This window comes from Lepeophtheirus salmonis, chromosome 2 (assembly GCF_016086655.4).
Source record: "Lepeophtheirus salmonis chromosome 2, UVic_Lsal_1.4, whole genome shotgun sequence".
Taxonomy (NCBI): domain Eukaryota; kingdom Metazoa; phylum Arthropoda; class Copepoda; order Siphonostomatoida; family Caligidae; genus Lepeophtheirus; species Lepeophtheirus salmonis.
Genome location: NC_052132.2, coordinates 39,288,630 through 39,310,440, shown reverse-complemented (window position 1 = coordinate 39,310,440; position 21,811 = coordinate 39,288,630). Strand labels below are relative to the sequence as shown.

General features: G+C 30.0%; 2 protein-coding genes across 3 annotated transcripts in view; one reads left to right on the top strand and one right to left on the bottom strand.

Moving 5' to 3' along the window:
- Positions 1-1,673: 1,673 nt before the first annotated feature.
- On the top strand, positions 1,674-15,086 carry LOC121113726 (uncharacterized). Of its 2 annotated transcripts, none has more exons than XM_071886822.1 (3): positions 1,674-1,813; positions 4,783-4,877; positions 14,686-15,086. In XM_071886822.1, exons 1-3 carry the CDS (start codon positions 1,784-1,786, stop codon positions 14,822-14,824), a joined length of 264 nt encoding a protein of 87 aa, XP_071742923.1. In that variant the 5' UTR covers positions 1,674-1,783; the 3' UTR covers positions 14,825-15,086. The 2 variants fall into 2 exon arrangements, with proteins under 2 accessions (XP_071742923.1, XP_040563511.1); XM_040707577.2 differs by lacking the exon at positions 14,686-15,086 and adding an exon at positions 5,752-6,153 and having other exon boundaries at positions 1,676-1,813.
- Positions 15,087-20,720: 5,634 nt separating this feature from the next.
- Positions 20,721-21,811, bottom strand: part of LOC121113736 (A-type potassium channel modulatory protein KCNIP1-like) — a 201,907-nt gene continuing 200,816 nt past the window's right edge. Inside the window, exon 7 of the mRNA XM_071886821.1 lies at positions 20,721-21,053. Within this exon, the coding sequence (XP_071742922.1) occupies positions 21,006-21,053 (48 nt within the window). The 3' untranslated portion in view covers positions 20,721-21,005. The remainder of the gene's footprint in view (positions 21,054-21,811) is intronic.

Sequence of the window (21,811 nt, the reverse complement as noted above, 5' to 3'; positions counted from 1 at the left end):
AATAAATCCTAGACCCAATATTCAGCAAAAAAAAAAAAAAAATTGGATGCTTTGTCACATAAAAAAAAAAAAAAAAAAAAAACTTAGGGTACATAGTGATGAAAAGATTGGGAATTACTGCTCTTGATATTAAATGAAACACAGTTTATTTTATTTCCTTAGTTTAATATCAGTATATATCCAGTGGAACGACATACCAACGGATCTTCGATTATATATGATCACAGTAAGAGTCCATTACATTTTGAGAAGTCAAAGGTCAAACCGAAAATTGACCATACGTGGAGGTTTTGCAATCTAACGAGGGCCCATTCTGGTTTTAATTATAAAATAACTCTCAAAAACACATTTTTGTATTATTTTAGGGACGCAGTTTAAATCTGAAGAAATACATTTTTACAAAACTTTGAAGAGTGGTAGAGCCCTCAAAATGATGTACAATTTTTTTTTACTATTTTCATAATCTTTGTAAAATGACGCAAATTTTGATACCTCTTTTGTGTGCATGGCTCAAAAAATACATTAACAGGACGCCCTAACATGCATGGCTCGAAGATGAAATCTGCGCCCGCTTTGGGTCGCCCAGGAATTAAGTCACTTTTTTTTAAATCATGCATAATAAAATGACAAAACATTCATTCATTCTAATTTGGTCACAGTGTAAGAACTATACTCGGAGCTGCCGGATATTCAGTTCACAGATGAGGAACAAAGAAGCGCCGTAATTATGTATATAATTAATAAATAAGGACCAATCAACAACCATGACATCTGTAACACCACTGGTCTCACTCTCAATTACAACCAGGAAACCAGGAAGAAACTGGAGGATTCGAGAAACCCTCCGAGGACTATTTCGAGGTCGCAGAGGTCAGAGGAGAAATCCAGGAAGATCAAGGACGTGGAATACATCGTGAAAGTTTGCACCATCATTAAACAGTCCCCCAAGAGATCCATCGTCTCAATTGGAAAGGAACTTGAAGTAACTGACAAGACAGTTAGGTTATGTGTTAACGAGGATCTCAAATGCCAGTCTCACAAGTTGCAAATCGGTGAGATCTTGACCCACTCTCAGCCCCGATCCGAATCCAATGGATCATTTTGTCTGGGGCTACCTTCAGCATATAATAATAGACATTCCCACAAAAACTAAAGAAAGTCTGATGACCTTGCCTAGGAACCTCTTCATCAAGGCCCTATCGAGACTGAGTGCTAATATATCAAGTAAGCCTCAAGACTCTGGATCTACAATAAGACCAAGGTGAGAAAAAGTTTGATAGATTATACAGATAAAGATTTATATACAATTAAAATCGTTATTTATTGTAGTAATAATATTTGCATATTTTTTACAATAAATTCGTCTTGGCCTCCCACCAAATTAGGGTTTAGTCGCATACCAAGTTTGCTTTTGCGTGAATTTGGCTCTGACCCCAACACATATATGAGGCTCATCAAGAAAAAAGGAGGCTAAAATGATTTTTGCTCAAAATTGAGACTGAATCCCATTTGAATTCTCCGATTTTTGATTCAGAATATATCCTTCATTTTGTTCCTTCCTTAAAAGTGCATTTTATAGCATATTTAGATACATATGAAAATATTTATTCTTTTTATGGACTGTGAATATGATTCTCACTTGCAGGAATCAGGATGGACCAAAATAGGTAAGAGGGTGTGTAGTGTTTCTACCTTTTGTGAGTCATCTCACATTTTCTGTTACTATACGTGCTAGTTCTTCTTGTAAAGTAGATCTATTCAGTTATCCGTTCTTCAAAGCAGGATGATCAAACTCCTTTTAAGAGCCTCTTTGGTAAGTTTGTTCTACAATTATGCTTTTTTGTATCTTTGTTAAAGATTTTTTTTAAAGGAGAAATGATTTAATTATATATTTTGTACAAAATAGATTCTTTCTATCGAATATATTTTGTAAACAGTGCAATCAAACAAAGAGATTGTTTTTTTAAAATTCTTATTATATTTGTAATACGTGATATACCTAATTTTGAAGCCATATTTTTAAACCTTTAATCATTCATATCAAACTTTGATCATCTATAATCATTTATTCATTATGACAAGTAGCAGTTTTGTACTATTTATAACTTGCAACCAAAAATGATATGAATATTTTTAAATGAAAAATATTAAGTACTTATTATAAGGATAACGCAATAAATGAATATTCCTTGGATGGTCCATAAATATATAAAAATTTCTCATTGATATGTATTTTTTCACACAGTATAAAAGTTGAAATTTTTATATATGACTCGTAAAAACATAGAAACCATGTATTTATTCTATTTTTAATAGATCAAAATGGAAGTATAAATTCTTAGTTATTAATTAAATTGACTAATGATTAAATAAAATAAGACGTAATGAAATTTTAAGCTGTACAAAATATTTATATTATATTTAAAAACGTATTTTTTGCAAAAAAAGTTTTGACATTATATAAATAAGTTAACAATATTAATCCCCGTAAAACCATGTTTAAAGTTGCTTTTGGAGACGAATAATATAATCAATTATTATCAAACAATTTCTTATTAAAAAAAAAAAAAAAACTTCAATCAAAAAAAGATAAATAATTACTCTATCCTACAAAATCACATTTTTTTTATGCACCAGAACAGCATATGCTCAACTTATTAGACTGTCCCTGTTTCATCAAACATAACATAGCAAAAATTTACGCCTAGTTGAAGTGCATAGTTGTAGAATAAAAAGTAGGTACATTATCTATAAACAAAGAGGGAAACTGCAAATCATTGAGCACATCTTATCACAAAGATAAAGAAGTTGCGCAGTATTTATACTTAAAAAAAAAAAAAAAAAAAAAACTCATACCATCATCATATTTGGGACGGTACAAAAGATCTAAAAATGACATGCAACCATCAAGAAACTACCTAAAAGGTCTCCAAATTTTATTAAACAATTTTTTTGTAACAAAAAAATAAATATATATTTTCCCAAAAACGGAACACTGTAATAAGTATATATATAATAGTTTATAATGTTTCATTAGAAATTTGAATTGACATTAACTTTTGTATGTATTTCTTTTTTGACAAGTTTTATTTTGGTATTTTAAAATAAGTAAAGTTTCTTTAGACTCACTTATTATTTAACTGTCATAAGTATAAATATAGTAATTTTCTATTTGTAAATTGCATATTATTGAAGTGCTTTGAGTAAGGATGGGTTCATGGTATTCAATATTAGTTTTTTCATAAATATATTTATTATGAAAATGTCATATTAACTACAGTCAAAAGTTATAGGTCCTTCGGACCTGAGAATCCCACCAAGTTTAATATCATATTATCTATTAACTTGGCCACTATTACTTATTAAATCCAGTTAAGATTTATATATGAATCTTTCATGTACAACCAAAAAAAAAAAAAAAAAAAAAAAGAAGAAACCATTAGTGTAGATCTTTTATACCATTCAACCATTTTCTTCACTCCTAGCTTGGATATAAAAACAAAGAAAATAATAAATGGTAGCTAGATCCTATAATGATAAGTTCTAGCTACACAGTTCCTACTTTAAACCTCAGGTATATTGTTTCTTTGAAAGAGTTTATATTGAACAGATAAAAATGCTTAGTAACTACGTCATTTCAGCTGTTGCAGTTACCATAAAATACCAAGAAGAACTCACAAATTTTATTAGGACCAGACTGCAGTATTTTTAGTCCTCTTAGACTGATACAACACTAATTAACATGCATTAAGCAATTACAATAATTATTCATTGCTTTTCAAATATAGTCAGACACACCGTGTCCTCATCCTCACCAACACAAAAATAAACAGTTTATTTTTTTGCCATGTGTGGATGTTTTTTCTTCTTTTCCCCTAATCAGTGTTTTGAACATACATTGGTTTAGTTAGAAATGGCTCATGTTCAAATTTAAACACTTCTTAATAATAACACATGCTATGGTGTCAAAAATTGTGCTATTCATATTTTTGAGTAAAAAATATTGTGCACCTTGTTTTTGATGAGATGTGCTCAACGGTTTTTGAATAATCATTCCATAGTTTGGAAAAAAACGTCCATGATTAATTAACTACCAATTGGGTCTTTTTTTACCTCTGCTACAAAGTTGAACGGAGTTATGCTTTTGACTCTGTTTGTTTGTTTGTCATCTTTATTACGGCAAAAGTTACCGATTGATTTTGATAAAACTTGGTACAAAGGTGTTGTATGGTCACAGTAAGAGACCATTAAATTTTGAGAGATCAAATTCAGAGGTCAAGTTAACACAAAACGTAAAAATACATAGTCGACCATAACTTTGAAGAAATTAATGTACATAACTCAATTTGATTTAAGCGGAGGTTTTGGATTCTATCATGTGACCATAACGTTCTATTTATTTTTTAATTATGAAAGACGTGCAAGAGGTAAATAATTCATCTTTAATTTCACTTTTTTATTTGTTTCTCTTTTTAATTTTTGAAGTAATAAACTCGAAATTAATATTCGAGATTTTTTTTGTATATCACTGTGAATGATTAATTAGATATAGTATAAAAAAGAAAGTTTACTTTATCAACCTAACGGGTCTCTTGTCCACCTAGAATTCGGATATTTTTTTTTTTAGAAAATCCATTCAAGAAAATATTGTTTTCATATTTATTTCTCTGCCTGGTACCAAAAGGTTTAATCGATGGACTGGACAGAAACATTTTGATTTTAGCATAATTTATTATATATATGATTTGTTCGAGGAATGATTTTGATTTACTTATTTCATAGGTTCTTCTAGTATTTCATGTATCCTTTATTGACTCTCTACCACAATTGGGATCCCTAGTTAGAGGTTCCAGTGGCTTTTTGTCGGATATTGTGAGGTAAGTTTAATTATCTTATTTGCTCTTAATTGATTGTTATTCACATCTGTTAATAAATTTATATTTTTTCACAACTATAATTATATTTTGAACATTTTTTCTTAACCCATGATGCCATGCCTTGGTTGAGTCTTTTGTAAATATAAAAGATTTTACGCATCTGATACGGCGTAAAGTTTTATAAAATTTTAATGTATTTATGCGTCACAACACCGTGGTAATATAAAGTTGAGAAACTCTGACTTATAATTTCAGATCTTGTCTGTTGCAATGCTATAAATCAAATGGCGAAACAAAGTCCATGTAATAAAAAAGTTTCAAAATATATGTAGTTAGCTACGTGACAGCTTTATGCCCACTAGGCATATTGAGCATACTGGAATATTACTCAAAAAGTAATTACGGAACCTTCATGAATTAACAAGGTTAATTCTGAGAAAAATTGACAAATGTAACAAAGAAAATTTTCAGAAATTTCTTTTTTAAATGTCAAAAGTTAGAACTATCTAACACATGTGCTTGCCACTTTGTTTCATATATTTGGTCTGTCCTATATTCTTTTGTATACTAAAGGTACCTCCACATTAAAAAATATGAATTTAGGAGAATTTATTTTGCTTATTTGCAAGCATAGTATATATAATTAATTGATTTTACATCCCACCATAAAATAAATTTGAGCTTTGCTCACCTAAAGATCCATTAAATGCAAAAAACCAAATTCCTTTGTCTTGGTACAATATTTGGAAATGACGCAGTGGGAAGAAATATTACATGATTTGGCAGACTCCTAACAAATTCTTGATTTATGGATTTTACATACTAACACAATATACAAAAAAAAAGAACAACAAATAAAGTTATATCCAATTAGGTCGAATGTGGATGAGGATAGTAATCGAGGAAAATTGGCCATTTTAATCGCTGAAAATGGAGGAGATACTGATAAAATCAAGGATTCTCTTAAGCTACGTTTAAAGTCGAAAGTTCCATTTTTACTCACCGATGAAGAGAAAGCAGAACTAGAGAAGAGAGAAAAAGAGGAAGAACGTCAACAGGAGGATGCAAAAAATGACTCATCATTGTCATCACGGTTATTCAATAGCGCCAAAGACAGGGTGAAGAATAAAATTCAATCCCTTTCACCTTTTGAAAGATAGTCCAGCTTTTCTGGATCTTTATTTGATTAATTATGTCATTAATTAATTAACATCAATGTTTTACTTAGAGTATACAAAGATTCAATCAAATTCAATAAACGTTTAATTAACATAAATTGTATATTTTGCTTCAAGAAAAAAGATGACAAATTTTTTATAAGATTGATCTTTAATATCCATAAAGTTTGTTGGCTTTGAAACAAATGAAAATTAATAATTGTTTTTGGCATTATTTCACATCAAAAACCTACAAAGTTTATCAATATATGTATTCATTAAACTTCCATAGTTTTTTTTTATTACATAAAATGAATATTTTTTAAAAACTTATTTGAGCTTTAAAATATCCAAGGGTAAAAAGAATATTCTTAGTAACTCAATTTCAATTCAAAACGGAATCGGATGAGTAATTTTTTCCCAAGGCATTTTGATATATTGAATTACCTAAGCCAAATTATAATTTGTACCGATAAATTATAAAACTACTTTTAGTCTAGTCATTCAACTATTTCCTTTTGAAGAGGCCTATGGTGTTTGATTCTATCTGGAGCTATTGATTTGTCCTATTACTAAATTTATGTACCTATTCGAATAAGCAGTTTTTATAACAATTTCTGAATGTTTTTAGTTGAAAATTTTGGTTCATATTTGTAAAATTGGTTACTTGACAAATGAAAATATCAATTTAAGTTAATGCCTTATAATGATACATTTTTCTAATTCTTGGTATGACTGCTCAATTTGTGGGTAAATATAAATGATTTAACATTATATAAATCCTATATAATTGAGTCCAAAAGTCAAAAAAGTTTCAAGTGATTGTTCAAGAAAGTTTGAGGTAGAAAATACTCAAGTTTAAGTTATAATACAAAAAAATCCATATTCACATTCAATTAACTATTTTGTGTTTTTCACCATCGTAAATTTTTTTTTCTCTCAAAAATATGGTTGGAGTCACCAAAACCATTTTTATTTTCCAAAAGGACTTCCATGGATATAACTTTTTATTCATGTTAAAGTTTGTTTCCATCATTACACGTTGTGCTTAAAATTTCTAGAATAATGTGAAAAAATTCAATAGGCGAGTCCCTTTAGTTTTTTATTCGTCTATAAATATTAATATAAATAATTTCTCGCAAGAAGGCAATTTTTGGAAACACTGATGTTTTTACTTTAGTATTTAAGAAAATAAGCTCATACAGAAATCATTATGATCATATTTATACCGTATTAGTATATAACATACATCAGAGAGCACCCTTTGAATGTTTTTCATACATGATCAATTTTGATTTAAAACTATAATTTTTCCAAACTAAAATGGCTTGAACCACGCCAAAAAATGGTGGAGAGCCCTCAAACTTTGCAAAAGTCAGTTTTTTTATTGTATCCAGCAGATTTTTTTTTGTGCAGGTGGAATAAAATATCAACCCAAAAGCGTGACAGTCTAATCTATATACATAAATATATAATTGGGTATTATGTCTATGTGTAGTCGCTTATTACACAGTATTTGGGATAATCATATGTTACTATCGTGACCAAATGCTTATTTTATTTCTTGTTCAAAAAGAAGGAAAAATAAAAGTTGAGAAATATTTATCCACTTTTGGCAAAAAAATGAGATGCTGCTCACATACGACGAGCTTTTTGAATACTCGCAACTTCAAATTTTAAGAGAAAGTGGGAAATTTGATAGGCTAGTTGTATTCAAGACTGCATTGGAAAATTTTTGTTGGACCAAACTAATTTGGTCCTTGAAGGAAGTTCGATTTAGATTGTCCATATAGAAAAATTTATCTTGTCAGTGTCACTAAAATTGTGATAATTGCCACTATGACTTCATATGAATGTTAAAATGTTTCATATATGTTCAATTTATATAACTCGGATGTGTAGAAAATCGATCAACAGGTCGGAATAAAAAAAATCTTCCATTGAATGAGAACGAAAAATCGGTATATACAATTTAAAAGCCTGGTCTTGACCGACATATTGGCCACGAAAAAATCACTTGAGACTGAATAGGAAAAGCTGCACCTCAAGACTAATATAATGTTACATTTTATGTGTTAATATCCTTCAGAAATTATAAATAATTGTAGAGTCAGCTGCTTTAAAATAGAAATAATCAAATCACGAAAACAGATAAAAAGAAAATACATAGTTTTTTGATTTAACCAAAAAAGTTTTTTTTAACGCGATTCGTGACAATGGCACCTTAAAACATTTCCAACTTCCATTTGTTTATTTTTGACTGCTGTTGATTTGTATATTCAAACTCATTATTGTTCTGAACGTTCTATATCGATTTCTTGTTAAACTGTGAACATCTCTATTTTGGAATAGTCCAACAATTGGAAATTGGCAAGCAACCAGTTAATTTAGGACATTTTTGTCTTTTTGGGGGGAATACATTAATGATAGTTATGTATATATGTCACCAAACTTCTTTTCATCTTATTTTTTACATATTAATTTTCAAAACCGATAACATTTATTACAAGATGTTTTTTAACGAATAAATTTATGTATTTGATGTTATTATTTTTTTTTACTAAAAAACAAAGTTTATTATCAAATAATTATATCTTTGATAAATGAAGGTATGTGCTAGTCATGTAAATATGTTATTGAATTTATCCATTCGTGAAATATGCAGTGACAACCATGTTTTATCACCCCCCTCCTATACAACAATATATTTTCAAGTTTTTTTTTATATTTGATATATAAAAAAGTTTGAACATTTGTTGAAAATATAATAACGTTTTAAAATTTGAAAGGTTCAGTAATAACTTTACTATACCTATTGTTTAAAAATATTCTTCAAAGAAAATAATGTTGTGTTATTATATAGCCAAATAAATAAAGGGTTAATGACGATGCAATTATACTTCCTCTCCCCCTTATGTAATAAATAGCAAATTTAACTCTTCTAAAAATTAATTTAATTATATTTAAATATATTTTTTACACATGTCAGGAAAGAACAAATTTGTAATGTCTCATATAATTATTCATTTTTAGGGGTTTGACACGTTGATTACAAATTTGTGATGGAGCGCTTTTCCTAATATTACAAATTTCTTATAATGAAAGACGATGCCATATTGGCGACTCATAGTAGATGCTTTTATGAAATAAAATAGATACATTTCGAAATAATAGTGAAAAAAAGTCATGAAATTAGTTTAAAATTTTTTAAACACTCAACATCTTTCTTTAATGCAGCTTGATACCAAATCAAATCCAATTATATTTGAATTAAACAAATTAAAAAAGATTAGGGATCCAAAACTTGCAGCAACATGACTAAATAACGAAAAAGATATTTTTTATGGAATCAATAAAAGAGAACCCAAAACAAATTTGTGATATGTTTAAATACTATATTTAGTACTCAATATGTTTTCCTTCATAACAGTAATAACAGTCTAGACAGGCCAGCAAACACCTTAATAACTAACCAATTTATATTGAGGGATTTCGAGAGGAGTATTGTTCATATATTGTCATTCATCTTCAAATTATACTACATGAATTGTTATGTTATTAAAATGGTAAATTAGTCTAATTATTTATGGCTTTTACTATATCATTAGTGAGCGGCGAAGTGGCGTTCACTAATGCTAGAGCTTGATCAAGAGCGGAATCCTGCTCATTGCTCAAATTTTTGCTCATTTACATAAGTTTTTATTACTTTTTCTATTTCTACCTCTTATGAGGTAACAGCAAAAAATTTGAGAGATAAAGAATAATTTTAAAGATTGAAAGGATAGACAGTTGAAGTTATGTGACAAAATAAGCTATAATTTTTATTTATATGGTGCATCTGTGACTCTCTGCTGTTTCGGTTGACAAGTTTGCCTCTCATGTAAGTGAAGACTCATATATTGGTTCCCTCAGTTTCATATCAACCTCCTTCCTTTGTGGATCCACTGTTGGAAAAAAATCTTTATTTTTTTGTAAAAAAATTTTACGAACTGAAATTCGACTTTCTTATATTTATATGTCGTAAATAAGACATAAGATCTCAAAATCCCACGCAAGCATAAGTTCAAAAATTTGTTCAAGCTCAAGGTAATTATTATCAGGCTTAACTGGATGATAGTGCACGGAACCCCGGAGATACATGTCCCCTAAGATAGTGCTTCCCAAACTTTTTGTGGTGGAGTCACGTCAAAAGACAAATGAAAATTGCTTGACACACCTATTTTAATTAAACCAATCATTTGGATTATTATAAGCTATTGCAATTGATGTATGGTTGTCACAAATCATGACAACAAACTCTTGAGCCTGGAAAATATTGAATTTAATTTCAACTATACAAAGTTGTAAAATTCAAATACACCTTGTATACGAGGAAAAAAAGAGTAACGCTCATTATTAATTGAGTGGGAGTGCGCTAATTGCTTTTTATTGTGGCTTTTTTTACATAGTGAAAGTGCTTAATAATTAGAAACTATGAGTAATAATTCTTCATTTGAATATAAATGTAATGAGGTCATTGGATGCATGAATTTAGAGATGTGAAAACAAGCCCATCCCGGCACGTATCAAAACCACGCCTGTAATGATATCATAAAAAAGATAGTAACTCGGAGTGATCAGATGTTTGATAAATGCAGACGATTCTTAAATAAGGAAGATTTGAATAAGCTGTTATTTTATAGCTGCTTTACCCCAGGTCAGACATGATTTAATCCATTCAAGTGCATCACTATGCATACACAGTGCATTCCTTCGAAATTGTGAGTCAGGTTATTTTTTTCATTTTAAAGGATATGATTTAAATTTAATTAAACTCTTTTATAATGTCAATAATCAATCAAGTCTAAAAACTTTTTTTTACTCATATACTTTTTGTACATCTATGAAAAAAAATCCAAGACCCAGTAAACATTTTAATAAACACCCGGAAGAACCAAGTCACTCACACAAAAGGCACACGAGTAATTAAAGTGATCACTCCCGAATTACTAATACCGGACTCCCTGCATATATCTATATATCTGTGGAATAGGCTTTTAGTTTCTAAAATTTGGTGGATGCTATGCTGCCTGGTTGTATAATTCAATCATATTTTAAAGAACTTCATGATTTGGTGTATTAGTATCCACGACAAGAACTATAAAAAAAGAATGACTCATTAAAAAAACAAATATATTTGCTTTGCCAACTAACATGATTTTTGATTTTCAGAAAATGACTCAATTCAAATCTCCAAGCATGATAAATATGTTTTATTGATTGACGTAGATAAAAATATAATGGGCTCGTAAAATGATTTAAATAAAGACAAATAAATAACATAATTTATAAAATATAAATTATGTATATTATATCTACATCATCAATGTGTGAGCCCAGTTTAACTGATATCTTCTTTTCTGCACCGATTTTCTAATTAGGTAAATTGATTTAGAACAGTTGTTCTCAAACGTTATAAAGTCTGAACGTACTTACTATACTAAAGATACTTGCTGGGGCACTGTATACAAAATATATTATTTCCATATCTGGACTGGACAGAATATATATTAGAGGAATGCTACGGAACACAACCGAAAAAGCTGTGGCACCGAGGATCTAGATTTTTATTTCAGGTTAAGTGCTAAAATATCTGCAAATTTATTATACTTCCATTACTTTATTGGGGTCTTATTGGGGTAAATCTCCTTTGTCCCATTTTCCAGCTTTTTCAAATTAGGATTGATTATTCATTGCAAATAATGTTGCGTCAGTCTATATTTATTCTCTCCAATCCAGTCTTAGGACCGAATCAAGACTAAACTGAACGGAACTGCAGTTGTGAGTCCTAAGCAAGGATCGACACAACGCTAATCCCAACTGTCCTGGTCTTCCTTTACACCAATATATTTGAGATTAACAAAACATTAACTTACAATGGTTATGAATTGAATTTTGACAAGAATTGTCGAAAAATTATAGTCAAAAATTTTAAGTCAGTGTAAAAAACAAAACAAAAAATGATGTAAATATGTTAGATGTCTTACAACTTAAGGAAAATAATTACAGATAATTAATTATTCCGATCAAAATAAAAAGTAAGAAACGCTTTCTTTCATACAAAGTCCTATCAAGAACAATGAAAATAAAAATGTTTTTTACGGATCAAATAATAGAACACTGTCATTCTAAGTTTCTACCTATAAACAACATGCAAAAATTCACATTACTTTTTCGATACAATCATAATAATCCATACTGAAAGGAGGAACCAGGCATCTCATACCTAGATATTGACAACACTGTCAATAATCATGTAATATATCTATTTATCTTCAAAACATGAATGTCAGTAGAGAGCCATACAACCTTTTCATAATATTGTGTGTGTAATACTCAGGTATTTGGCAGGTTAGTAATAATTTACATGTCTCTTTATTGTTATTGCTATATGTGTATATATAAAACATATTACCTTGTTACTAACTAATAACAAAGTAAATAATGATATATTATATTGTATTTAATACTCTCAAATCCTCAATTTAAAGTTAATCCTTTAATCAAATGTGTTTTATGTTAATATTAGTAGTATATTTATCAAAAAATTAAGTTTACTTTTCAATAACTCGCTTTTCGCTAAACATACATATAATATTTACCTAGGTATGAGTATAATTTCTAATTAATATAAGCTTTTACTTTGTTTAAAATTAATTAATTACGTTTGTGTAAGTCCTTTTATAACAAAGCATTGTAAATGTATTATGTAATTATCAGAGATGTGAAAATTGCTGAAATCCCGCCCAACGTAATAACTCCATATTTGGTTTTTTTTCTAATACACGGTCCCTGGGATTCTAGCTATTTTCAAATATCCAATAATACATAGCATTTCATTTGAATGAAGTTATTTTCAGCGAGTATCATCTTATTGTCATTTATATGAGCGAAGATTTATTTGGGGTTGTTCTTTTCAGTAAGATTAATTTCAGCAACATCCTCTCAATATTACAATAAAAAATTGTACTGGATGCAAAGTTTGACCAAACATACTTTAGTTATCAAATAAAAGTTATGCAGAATTTTCAGTTATGGAACGAGGTCTATGTTTAATTCTGATCAGAACAGATTCCTTGGCTCTGGAGAGAAAGTTTATATCTACGTAGATAAATTCATTGTTTCCATAAAACAAGAACAATTCCACACGTCCCAATTTTTTTAAAGGTATGGATTGTCACTTCAAAAATGCTCCAAAAAAAAAAAAAAAAAAAAAAAAAACCAATTATGTATTGTACTAATCGAAAAAGGAACATTAATTAAAAATATGTGAATTTTATCATGTAGCATTGGTTTGTCTTAAACTTGGGAAACCAAGTATAAGGTCTCCGCCCGCAGGGCTTAGCTGCTGGAGCCCGGCTATCAGTGTTGGGTTTCACACAGTTATTTTTTTGTTGGACCTGACTAATTCGGTGCTTCAAAAAAGTTTGGTCTAGATTAGTTTCATAGAAAAATTTAGTCTGGATGTCCCCAAAGGTAAAATTCGGCCCAAGGAAAAAATCGGTCTTATTTAAGTCTCAAAATAGAGAACATTGTTGCCAAGGTAATGGAGATAAACTGAAGATTAATTTTAGAGTAAGACAACCAACAATTCACATATTCGGACTTAGGAGAAAGAAAAAGAATTAGATAGTAAACAAAAATATATTTCACTCCTTCATGGGAGCCTTTTCAATCGTAAATCTTTTAATTTTTTAAACTTTTCAATAGTTTTTTTTGTACACGACAAAGCATACGAATGAAATTATGTAATTAGGAACACAAAGATATGTGTACACATCGATTAATATCATGTACTCCTTCTTCAGTAGAGGGACACCACTAGCAACATAGTAATCATTAATCACACTGTTGATAAACAACATCCAACCTGGGAGTGTTGTTTGTCAGCTTTGACCCTGCTTCTTTGAAGGGAAGGGGGGCAAGACAAAAGGTGTACCTTTTCTATAAAATAAAAACAAACCTTCTTGGATTTTTTATTCTAAAATGTATTAACCAGTAAAACTTTATAAAATCTAAATTTAGGACATTCATGTTTTTGTATATTCAGTAGGAAACATTTAAATTGTTATTATAAATAACTTTAACTCCTAGAAAAATCAACCGATTATATAATCCTTAAATAAAATAAAAATGTTTATTTCTTCCTAGATGATGAACTTATTACAATCACACTATAAGACTTTATTTATTAAATTAATATGTTTATATCAAAAAAATATTAGAGGGGAAATAAAAAATTAAATATATATTCATATATGAAAATGTCGTTGAAAAGAAGCTCACTTAAATAATTTCTCGCTCAAATGAATGTCGTAAGATGACACTTGATTAAAATAATCTCACTCAAATGAATGTATGTCCGAACAATAACAACAACCCTCTATTTAATATTTATCATTATCTAATTATATTTAGATGCCTGTTTTGTTTTTTTAAATCTTAAAGTTGTTTATTTTGGTAGATATTGCCACTTCTTTGCTCGGGAGTAATTACTGTTTGAATGAAAAACTAGTTCAATAAAAAATAAATGTTGTTTAGTTGTAAAGGAAATCCATTATTTTCAATGCCATTTCCAATGTGTAATGCATAATTATACATTTTTTTCTTAGGAGTATGAAGTCAGAAGATCTTAGTCAAATCATGATTAAAACTGGAGAATTACTGATAATTTTAGGTAAATCGAGTCTCATCAAACCAGATAATGCAGGAGACTATGTGGAGTATGCTTTATCTAATTTCAACGCTTGAAATGATCCCTAAATCCGTTTTAAATACTTACAAGTATTTGATAAATTTCAATAAATGACATATGTAAAGTTTAATTATGTGAAAAAATTATATATTAAAAAAAAACCACATATAAATCTAAAACAATTGTACCCTGTAATTTTAATAAAGAGGCTAATTTAAAAAAACCATTGATTAACCAGAAGAAAATAATAATCTATGTAAAAAAGTAAGATTACCTTATTCATGTAACTTAATAAATCAATAAAATTCCTTATAAATACATGTTTCTTGTAGTGATGGATAATTAGTTTGCTTTATTTACTATGATATTGCTTTAAGCATCAAATAGGCTATTTTTGTATGCTTTAACACATAAGGGAGTTATATTTGTATTTTACTTGTAGGTAAAACGTGAGTAGATTCATTTTACTTAATTCAGTTTCCGAAGAAACCTTTTATGAAGAAAATACAATTATTTTTGAAAAATTAGTTAATTTCAATTGAATATCTAATTAAAGTTCCCTTCATATAAACTAGAAATCCGTATCTTAAAATTTGAAGATTGAAATAGTAGTATAAATATTTTTAATATATTTTCCTCAAAGAATATTAAGGTTGAAGTGAGTATGTATCCGAAAGACTCAGCAAGGAGAAGTACGTATCGGGTTAATTCACTCGCAGGCTTTCAATTTAGTTGACCAATGTTTGGAAGTCCTGTTTCTCTGTGCTTGGTGAAAATATTTTAAAGTGGATATTTTTTAAGTTCCAAAAAGAAGATTTTAAATTTTTAAAGAAACTTTAAGCCCTCATATATTCCTTTCGGAAAAAATTTAACGCCTAAATATTTTCTATGGTAAGTTTGATCCGTTGTGTTAAAATCATTTTAAAACGGGTTAATTGAGGACAGTTGCAGAAATATGCTATTGGCTCTATTACTTCAAGCTGGTTTAACCTAAATACACAAAAACCAATGGGATAAAAATAAAGAAGGTCCCAATTTTCTATGCAATGCCTTCGTTTTTATCAATTTGCATATTTATACTCAGTCGAGCACTTGTTTATTGATTACCTATTCATTTAAGCCAACTTGTTAGATTATGCAAGGGTCCCTTTAAACCTTCAAATACCAAATAATTTAATGCACGTATAATACTACCTGGGTCTATTAGACCTATATATGTAGTTTTCGCCATCTTTTTATGCCTTCATCGCAAAATATGGGGTTTACTAAGACTTGTCTTCCTTAGAAGACATAATTGATAATAAAGTTCATAAAGTATTTATGGATTAAGCAATTAATATGAGAGAAAACAAAAAATACTTTATACATTAAAATTTGCTTTTGTAGCCTATTTGGGGAAAAGTTTGAATGAGTTAACCTTTATTCTTTTTAAATATGATAATTTTTATTAATTTACTTATTATATAATAGGTTTTAGGTTTTGTAAATAAGTATATATGCTGTAAGTGGTTTCATTGGAACCATTGATAATATACGCTATGTTTGTATGTATGTAGAATATAATATTAGACTGAAAAAATTATCCCCCTATCTTTAATTTAATATCTAGCATGTCGTTACCTTCATTGTATTACGCAAACTTTCTTCCAAAAAGAAACAGAAAGAAGGCCCACAATCATATGTTAGTTATCCAAATAAGTCAATCAATCAAAATGCTACTTATCTCTAAAATACTCCAAGATTATCATTGTAATATTATTTCTCCACAATTTTTAAAATGAATTAAATATATATATTTCATAATATTAAAATCTTTGTCCCCTGTTCCCTATGACGTTATTTATACCATATTGGTATCAGGAGTGACGTGGTTTTAAGTTGACCCCGTCTCGACAAGGAGGATACCTTGGCTTAAGACATTACATTCCCTCCTCTTAAGGTGCCAAGTGGTTTGTGAATGTCCCTTTTTGTTGGCGAGTGACCCTATATATAATTATAAATTATCAAATAAACTTAAGTCCAAGTTATTTTGGTTTGTGACTCCTGGACTAACTAAGTAAATAATATCTTAATAGAAGGTGATACTAAATCAACGCTATTAGATCTGATACATAAAAATAAATTATTTTTTTTAAATTTACAAATATTAATACAGTAGATTTTCAAGAAACTTTACTTTTGACGCTTGTAGAAAGACTACGTTTGTAAAGGAAAACTTTTGTGCGCATAAAATTCATTTATAGGGTTTTTAAAAACTTTTGTAAAAGTTTATGGAAATAGGATTTTCAAACTATTTAAATTGATTTTTACACTATATTATTTTATCTCCACATTTTAAAGCCTCTCATACAATTTTTCCTTTGAGAATAGTTCGTATATTTTAACCCCCTCCCTCCCTTAAGCTTTTGGTTTAGTTAATTGAATAATTTTTGGATAGAAATATTAGTGTTGAGTTTCGGTCTGAACGTTATGATTTTTAGTAGACTGAACTATTTTTTTAATGTTCCATTAACGGTGTCAAATGGAGTTGCTCTGATAACTTTAGAGTCTATTGAAGCAGAGCCCAAAATTCTTAATGGAACGACGTATCTAAATGGACGACGCACTCTGATAAATTATTTTTTTGAACTCAATATTGGTAGATTCACGTCTTGATCGTTCCTAGAGAAGGAAATATAGTTCAAAAGGTCAGACCGAGTAAATGTAATATTATAATGAACTAATTTAGTTTTTAAAGAAATTCGATCCGGATCGGTCTCATCTCAAATTCGGTTTATACCAATTGTATACATGAATTTAGATGATAGCATGTCTGTTTCAAAATTATATACCTCGGTATATAATTTATATGCTAGTACAACTTATAAATCCTTATACTGGAGAAAATCGTCCATAGATTTATATAGATTTATTTTTACGGTATATAATTTTTTTCTTATATTTAGTTCGAAAAAAAACAAACTAGTTATGATTTGGAAACGATTAAATTTATGTCTATGTGTTGAGATCGCGGTTTGAACCGAAATATTAGTACAAATCCGTCTACAAAAAATCATTAAAGATGGAACCGAACAAAAATTCAGTCATGGGCCGAGTCTTGGAACTAATAAATATATTGGGCCAACCGTTATTATTTACTCATTTTAACACACAAACTGTTGATATCCATGGTAGGATCCTGGGTGAAGTAGGAAACAAGCTTATGAATTATTAACTGAACCCAAAAGAATATGTTTTAGTCGAAGTATCCGTCCTCAGAATTGATGGTGAGCTCATGGCAGTGTCTGAAGCTGCTGCTGAAGACCGTCTGGGTGAATTTGACGCTGATGGAGGCCCAGGCCTTGTTGACTGGGATCTTTAGGTCGTGGTTGCTGTTGTGGCGTCTCCTGTAGGGCTTAGACTACGCATGTACATAGATGGAATAGTCTAGGTGGTCGAGGTCTGGGCTCTGCGGCAACCAGAAGTCCTTTGTCTAGAAGTGCATTTTGGCCTAGAGCCACTCTTGGGGTTTCTTGGTGGTGTGGGCAGATACTCCATTTTGCTTAAACACCCGGGAAGAATTGTCAACGATGGATTTGATCCATGGGAGAACTTTGCTGTCCATAATTTTGACGTACTCATCAGCCTTCAGCCTGTGTCCTACAGGGAACAATACGGGATTCATGGCCTTCCCCTTGGATGCAACCAAGCCTTACTGGGTGTTTGGAGATGGAGATATATTGGTGTTACTCTGCTACATCCTCAAATGTCACTTCTGGATAATTCTGATTGTTGAATCCTTGTATGTCTTCCGTTACAAGATTCTTTTGAGTTAGTTTTGGAAGGGTCATTTGAGTTGTTTTTTTTGGACACTTTTGGCCTCCTACATCCCTGATTCCAATCTCCTCAACTACACCTTTTGGGTGCATGTGGAGGGGAAGTTCTGCATCGTCTGTCAACCAAACACCAAGACTCTCAAAGCCCCTGTCAGCCAGCACTGGGATGCCATGATGGAGGACTACATGTGCAACAGGTATCAGATCTTCTGCCACCACCTGGAATCCATCATTGCCGCTAAATCAATGACTAAGAGAGCTCAGAAACACATCTATTTATAGTATTAGTTTTGTTTACATTCTATTATTGTTAATTAATAAATTATATCTAGTTGAAGTTTAAAATTCTAATTGTTCATATTTTAATGTATCACTCGGTAGATACGAGATTGGGAGCTGTGTTTATTTCTTTCTTTTCATTAGTGCTATCATCTAATGTTATAAAACATCATGACCGCTATGCTGTTTTCCTCACAAATACTTTCAAAGAAACCATGTAAATTTTCGGTTATTTTTTTCCTTATCTGTATGAAAGTGCTTAAAATTTACAATTGAATCCATCCCTTTACAATTATTTCTCTTTTCCAAATATTAAAATTATGCTTTTTGTCTTTTTTCTACTCAAAAGCATTCAATAACAGACCACTTGAACACGGACACAAACAAATGTTAAAATAGCGTTCTGCCTACTATTTTTGTATTATTATTTTCATTAGCAAGGTTTTTATTTATTTAAACCTGCACACAATAGATAAAGAAATAATTACATAAATAAACATTATAATTGGAAATTATTTTTCTGTTTACAACTTCTAAAGTAAAAAATAAATGTCAAAAAGTAAAACAATCAACAATATATGTATCGACGTAGTAGCAGTATGCATCAAAATAGTCTTTAGATCCATCTTATCAATATTTTGGACACATTTCAAAAAAATTACTAAATAATGCTTTAATAATTTACTAAATAAAAAAGTTAAAAAAACAATTTGAAAGTTATGGCCTCTGGCTTCGAATTCTGCTCAAAGTAGGAACCCTCAGTGGCGATGATATTCTCCAGCCTAGACCTGAACCTGTTGAATGGGCGCTCAACCTGGTACCTGGGGGACTTGTTGAAAATTACGATGATGCACTGCTTAAACTCGGCCACCGTGTTGCACGAGGTTCGGTTGGTGTCCCGTTTAACCACGCTCCACAAGTCGAAGTGACAGGGATTGTAGTGGGGGCTGTTGGGAGGCACGATGTTAGGGCTGGTGTAGTCCTCTAAGTTCTTGGACAATCATATTTGATACTTGAGGGCTAAAAACACAAAACAAAAAGACCAAATGATCCTTATGGTCTTCACTGTAATCCTCACTATGCAATACTCTCATAAGCACTTTTCATGTTGGCACTGTCCTTAAAATCGGCTCGAATCATCATAACCGTGGTTATTCTTTTCCACTGGTTGGATGCGTTAAAGTCATTTCATTCCATTGTTGTCAACACCACGTGTTCCCAACTACTGATCGAATATTTTGGAAAAATGTTATAGTAATTTACTGCTACCTATCAAGTGTCAAAAATATTGTGTAAAATCGCGTAAATAGCCCGCAAAAATATATCTTCCCTTATCCTTGAGCTATGAAAGCTTCAATGATTTTAATAGCAGTACGGACAGCTTTTTCAACTTCTAAACCCAAAAACATTGGTACATTCTTCCTTAGGCACTCAATATTTTTTTAGAACTGTGTTCCCAAAAATAGAAAATAGACATTCAACCAAGCGCCATAAACAGCTAATTTAAACAAAATAAAATTTAGCATATGTTCTTTTCTCATAAATAAGAGCTATGTGTCAAAAATCCATATGATAGTTTCATAGTTTTGTGATTAGAAATAAGTGTGTGCCAATCAAAATGCTACCATAAATTACTAACGTGACATTTAGTTTCTTCAAAAAAGAAATATATTAAATCACATAACTTCTTCATTTTGAAAGAAAGAGTTGTAGAGGTTTTGGAGTCCAAATAATTGAAATATTAGATCGTTATAAACTTAGACTGTACTAAGAGAAAATACATTAAAATAAGCTGAAAGAAAAGTAAAGAAAATATAATAAAGATGCTGAAATTATTTAAAAGTTCAATGAACAAGAATTAACAGCTGAAGTAAATATATATTTCACCAAAAAAAAAAAAAAAAAATGATGACAATCTAAACTCTATGTATTTGTATAAAACATCATATTTTTTGAAAATAATTATATATGTACACACTAAACACTTAATTAATGATTAATTAATATGCAAACAACAAATATATGTTTTTTAATATGGGCCATTCACTATAATTATTATAATTAATTAAGAAAAATAAAATACAGCGAAATACAATAATAGTGATTAATAATATTAATAAAAATTATAATTCTTTTACAGGTATCACAATCTTGAGTCGAAGTTTTGAAGAGACTTTGATATTATGGGGTCCTGAAAGAATAATTAAAAATCATTAATGGCTTTTTTTATAATGAGCTCATTAGGAGTAAAATCATATATTTATTAATATGTTCACTATCGATGACGAATATATTCGACTTTCGTATTGAAAGATAAGTAATAGCTCTTCGTGAGGAAAGACGAATATATTCATCATTATAGAACACAAATTAAAAGTAATTACAAAACCGGTTTATACACCCTAGTGAATAAGAAAAATGACGTTCATGACTAGTGATGGAAATTGGGTGTTTTTTTAGCTTCCCGTTTTTTTTTCGAATTGGCAAACTCAAGAGTGAATTTTCTTTCCTTCTACATTCTACATACAATTGTTGTATCCGAAACTGGATTGAACATTTGCATGCACTAATAAAAGACGCGGAGTAACCCTGAGGATATATAGCGGAGTTATGATTGTAAGTCCTTGTTGTAATTTTTGCCTATGTCTTTGTTTATTTCCTTCTCTTTCTCGTCCCTACTGCATGCAGCTGATGTAATGCAACATCATGAAAGCTAAGCTACTCTCCTGCAAAACATTTTTCAAATTGTCAGGGTTAATATGCTCCTCTCCAGACGGCAACCCCTTGGACTACTCTATGTAACGTTTGGAGGAGTGTTTGTGCACTAACCCTCACAGGAGTGTCTAATCTCTAAAGGCTTCCATCAAGAAGAAGTGGAACAAGCTCGAGTCTGACGACTACATAGTTAAGGTCTCCAAGGGATTTTGGATCATATTAGAGCTGAGAGCT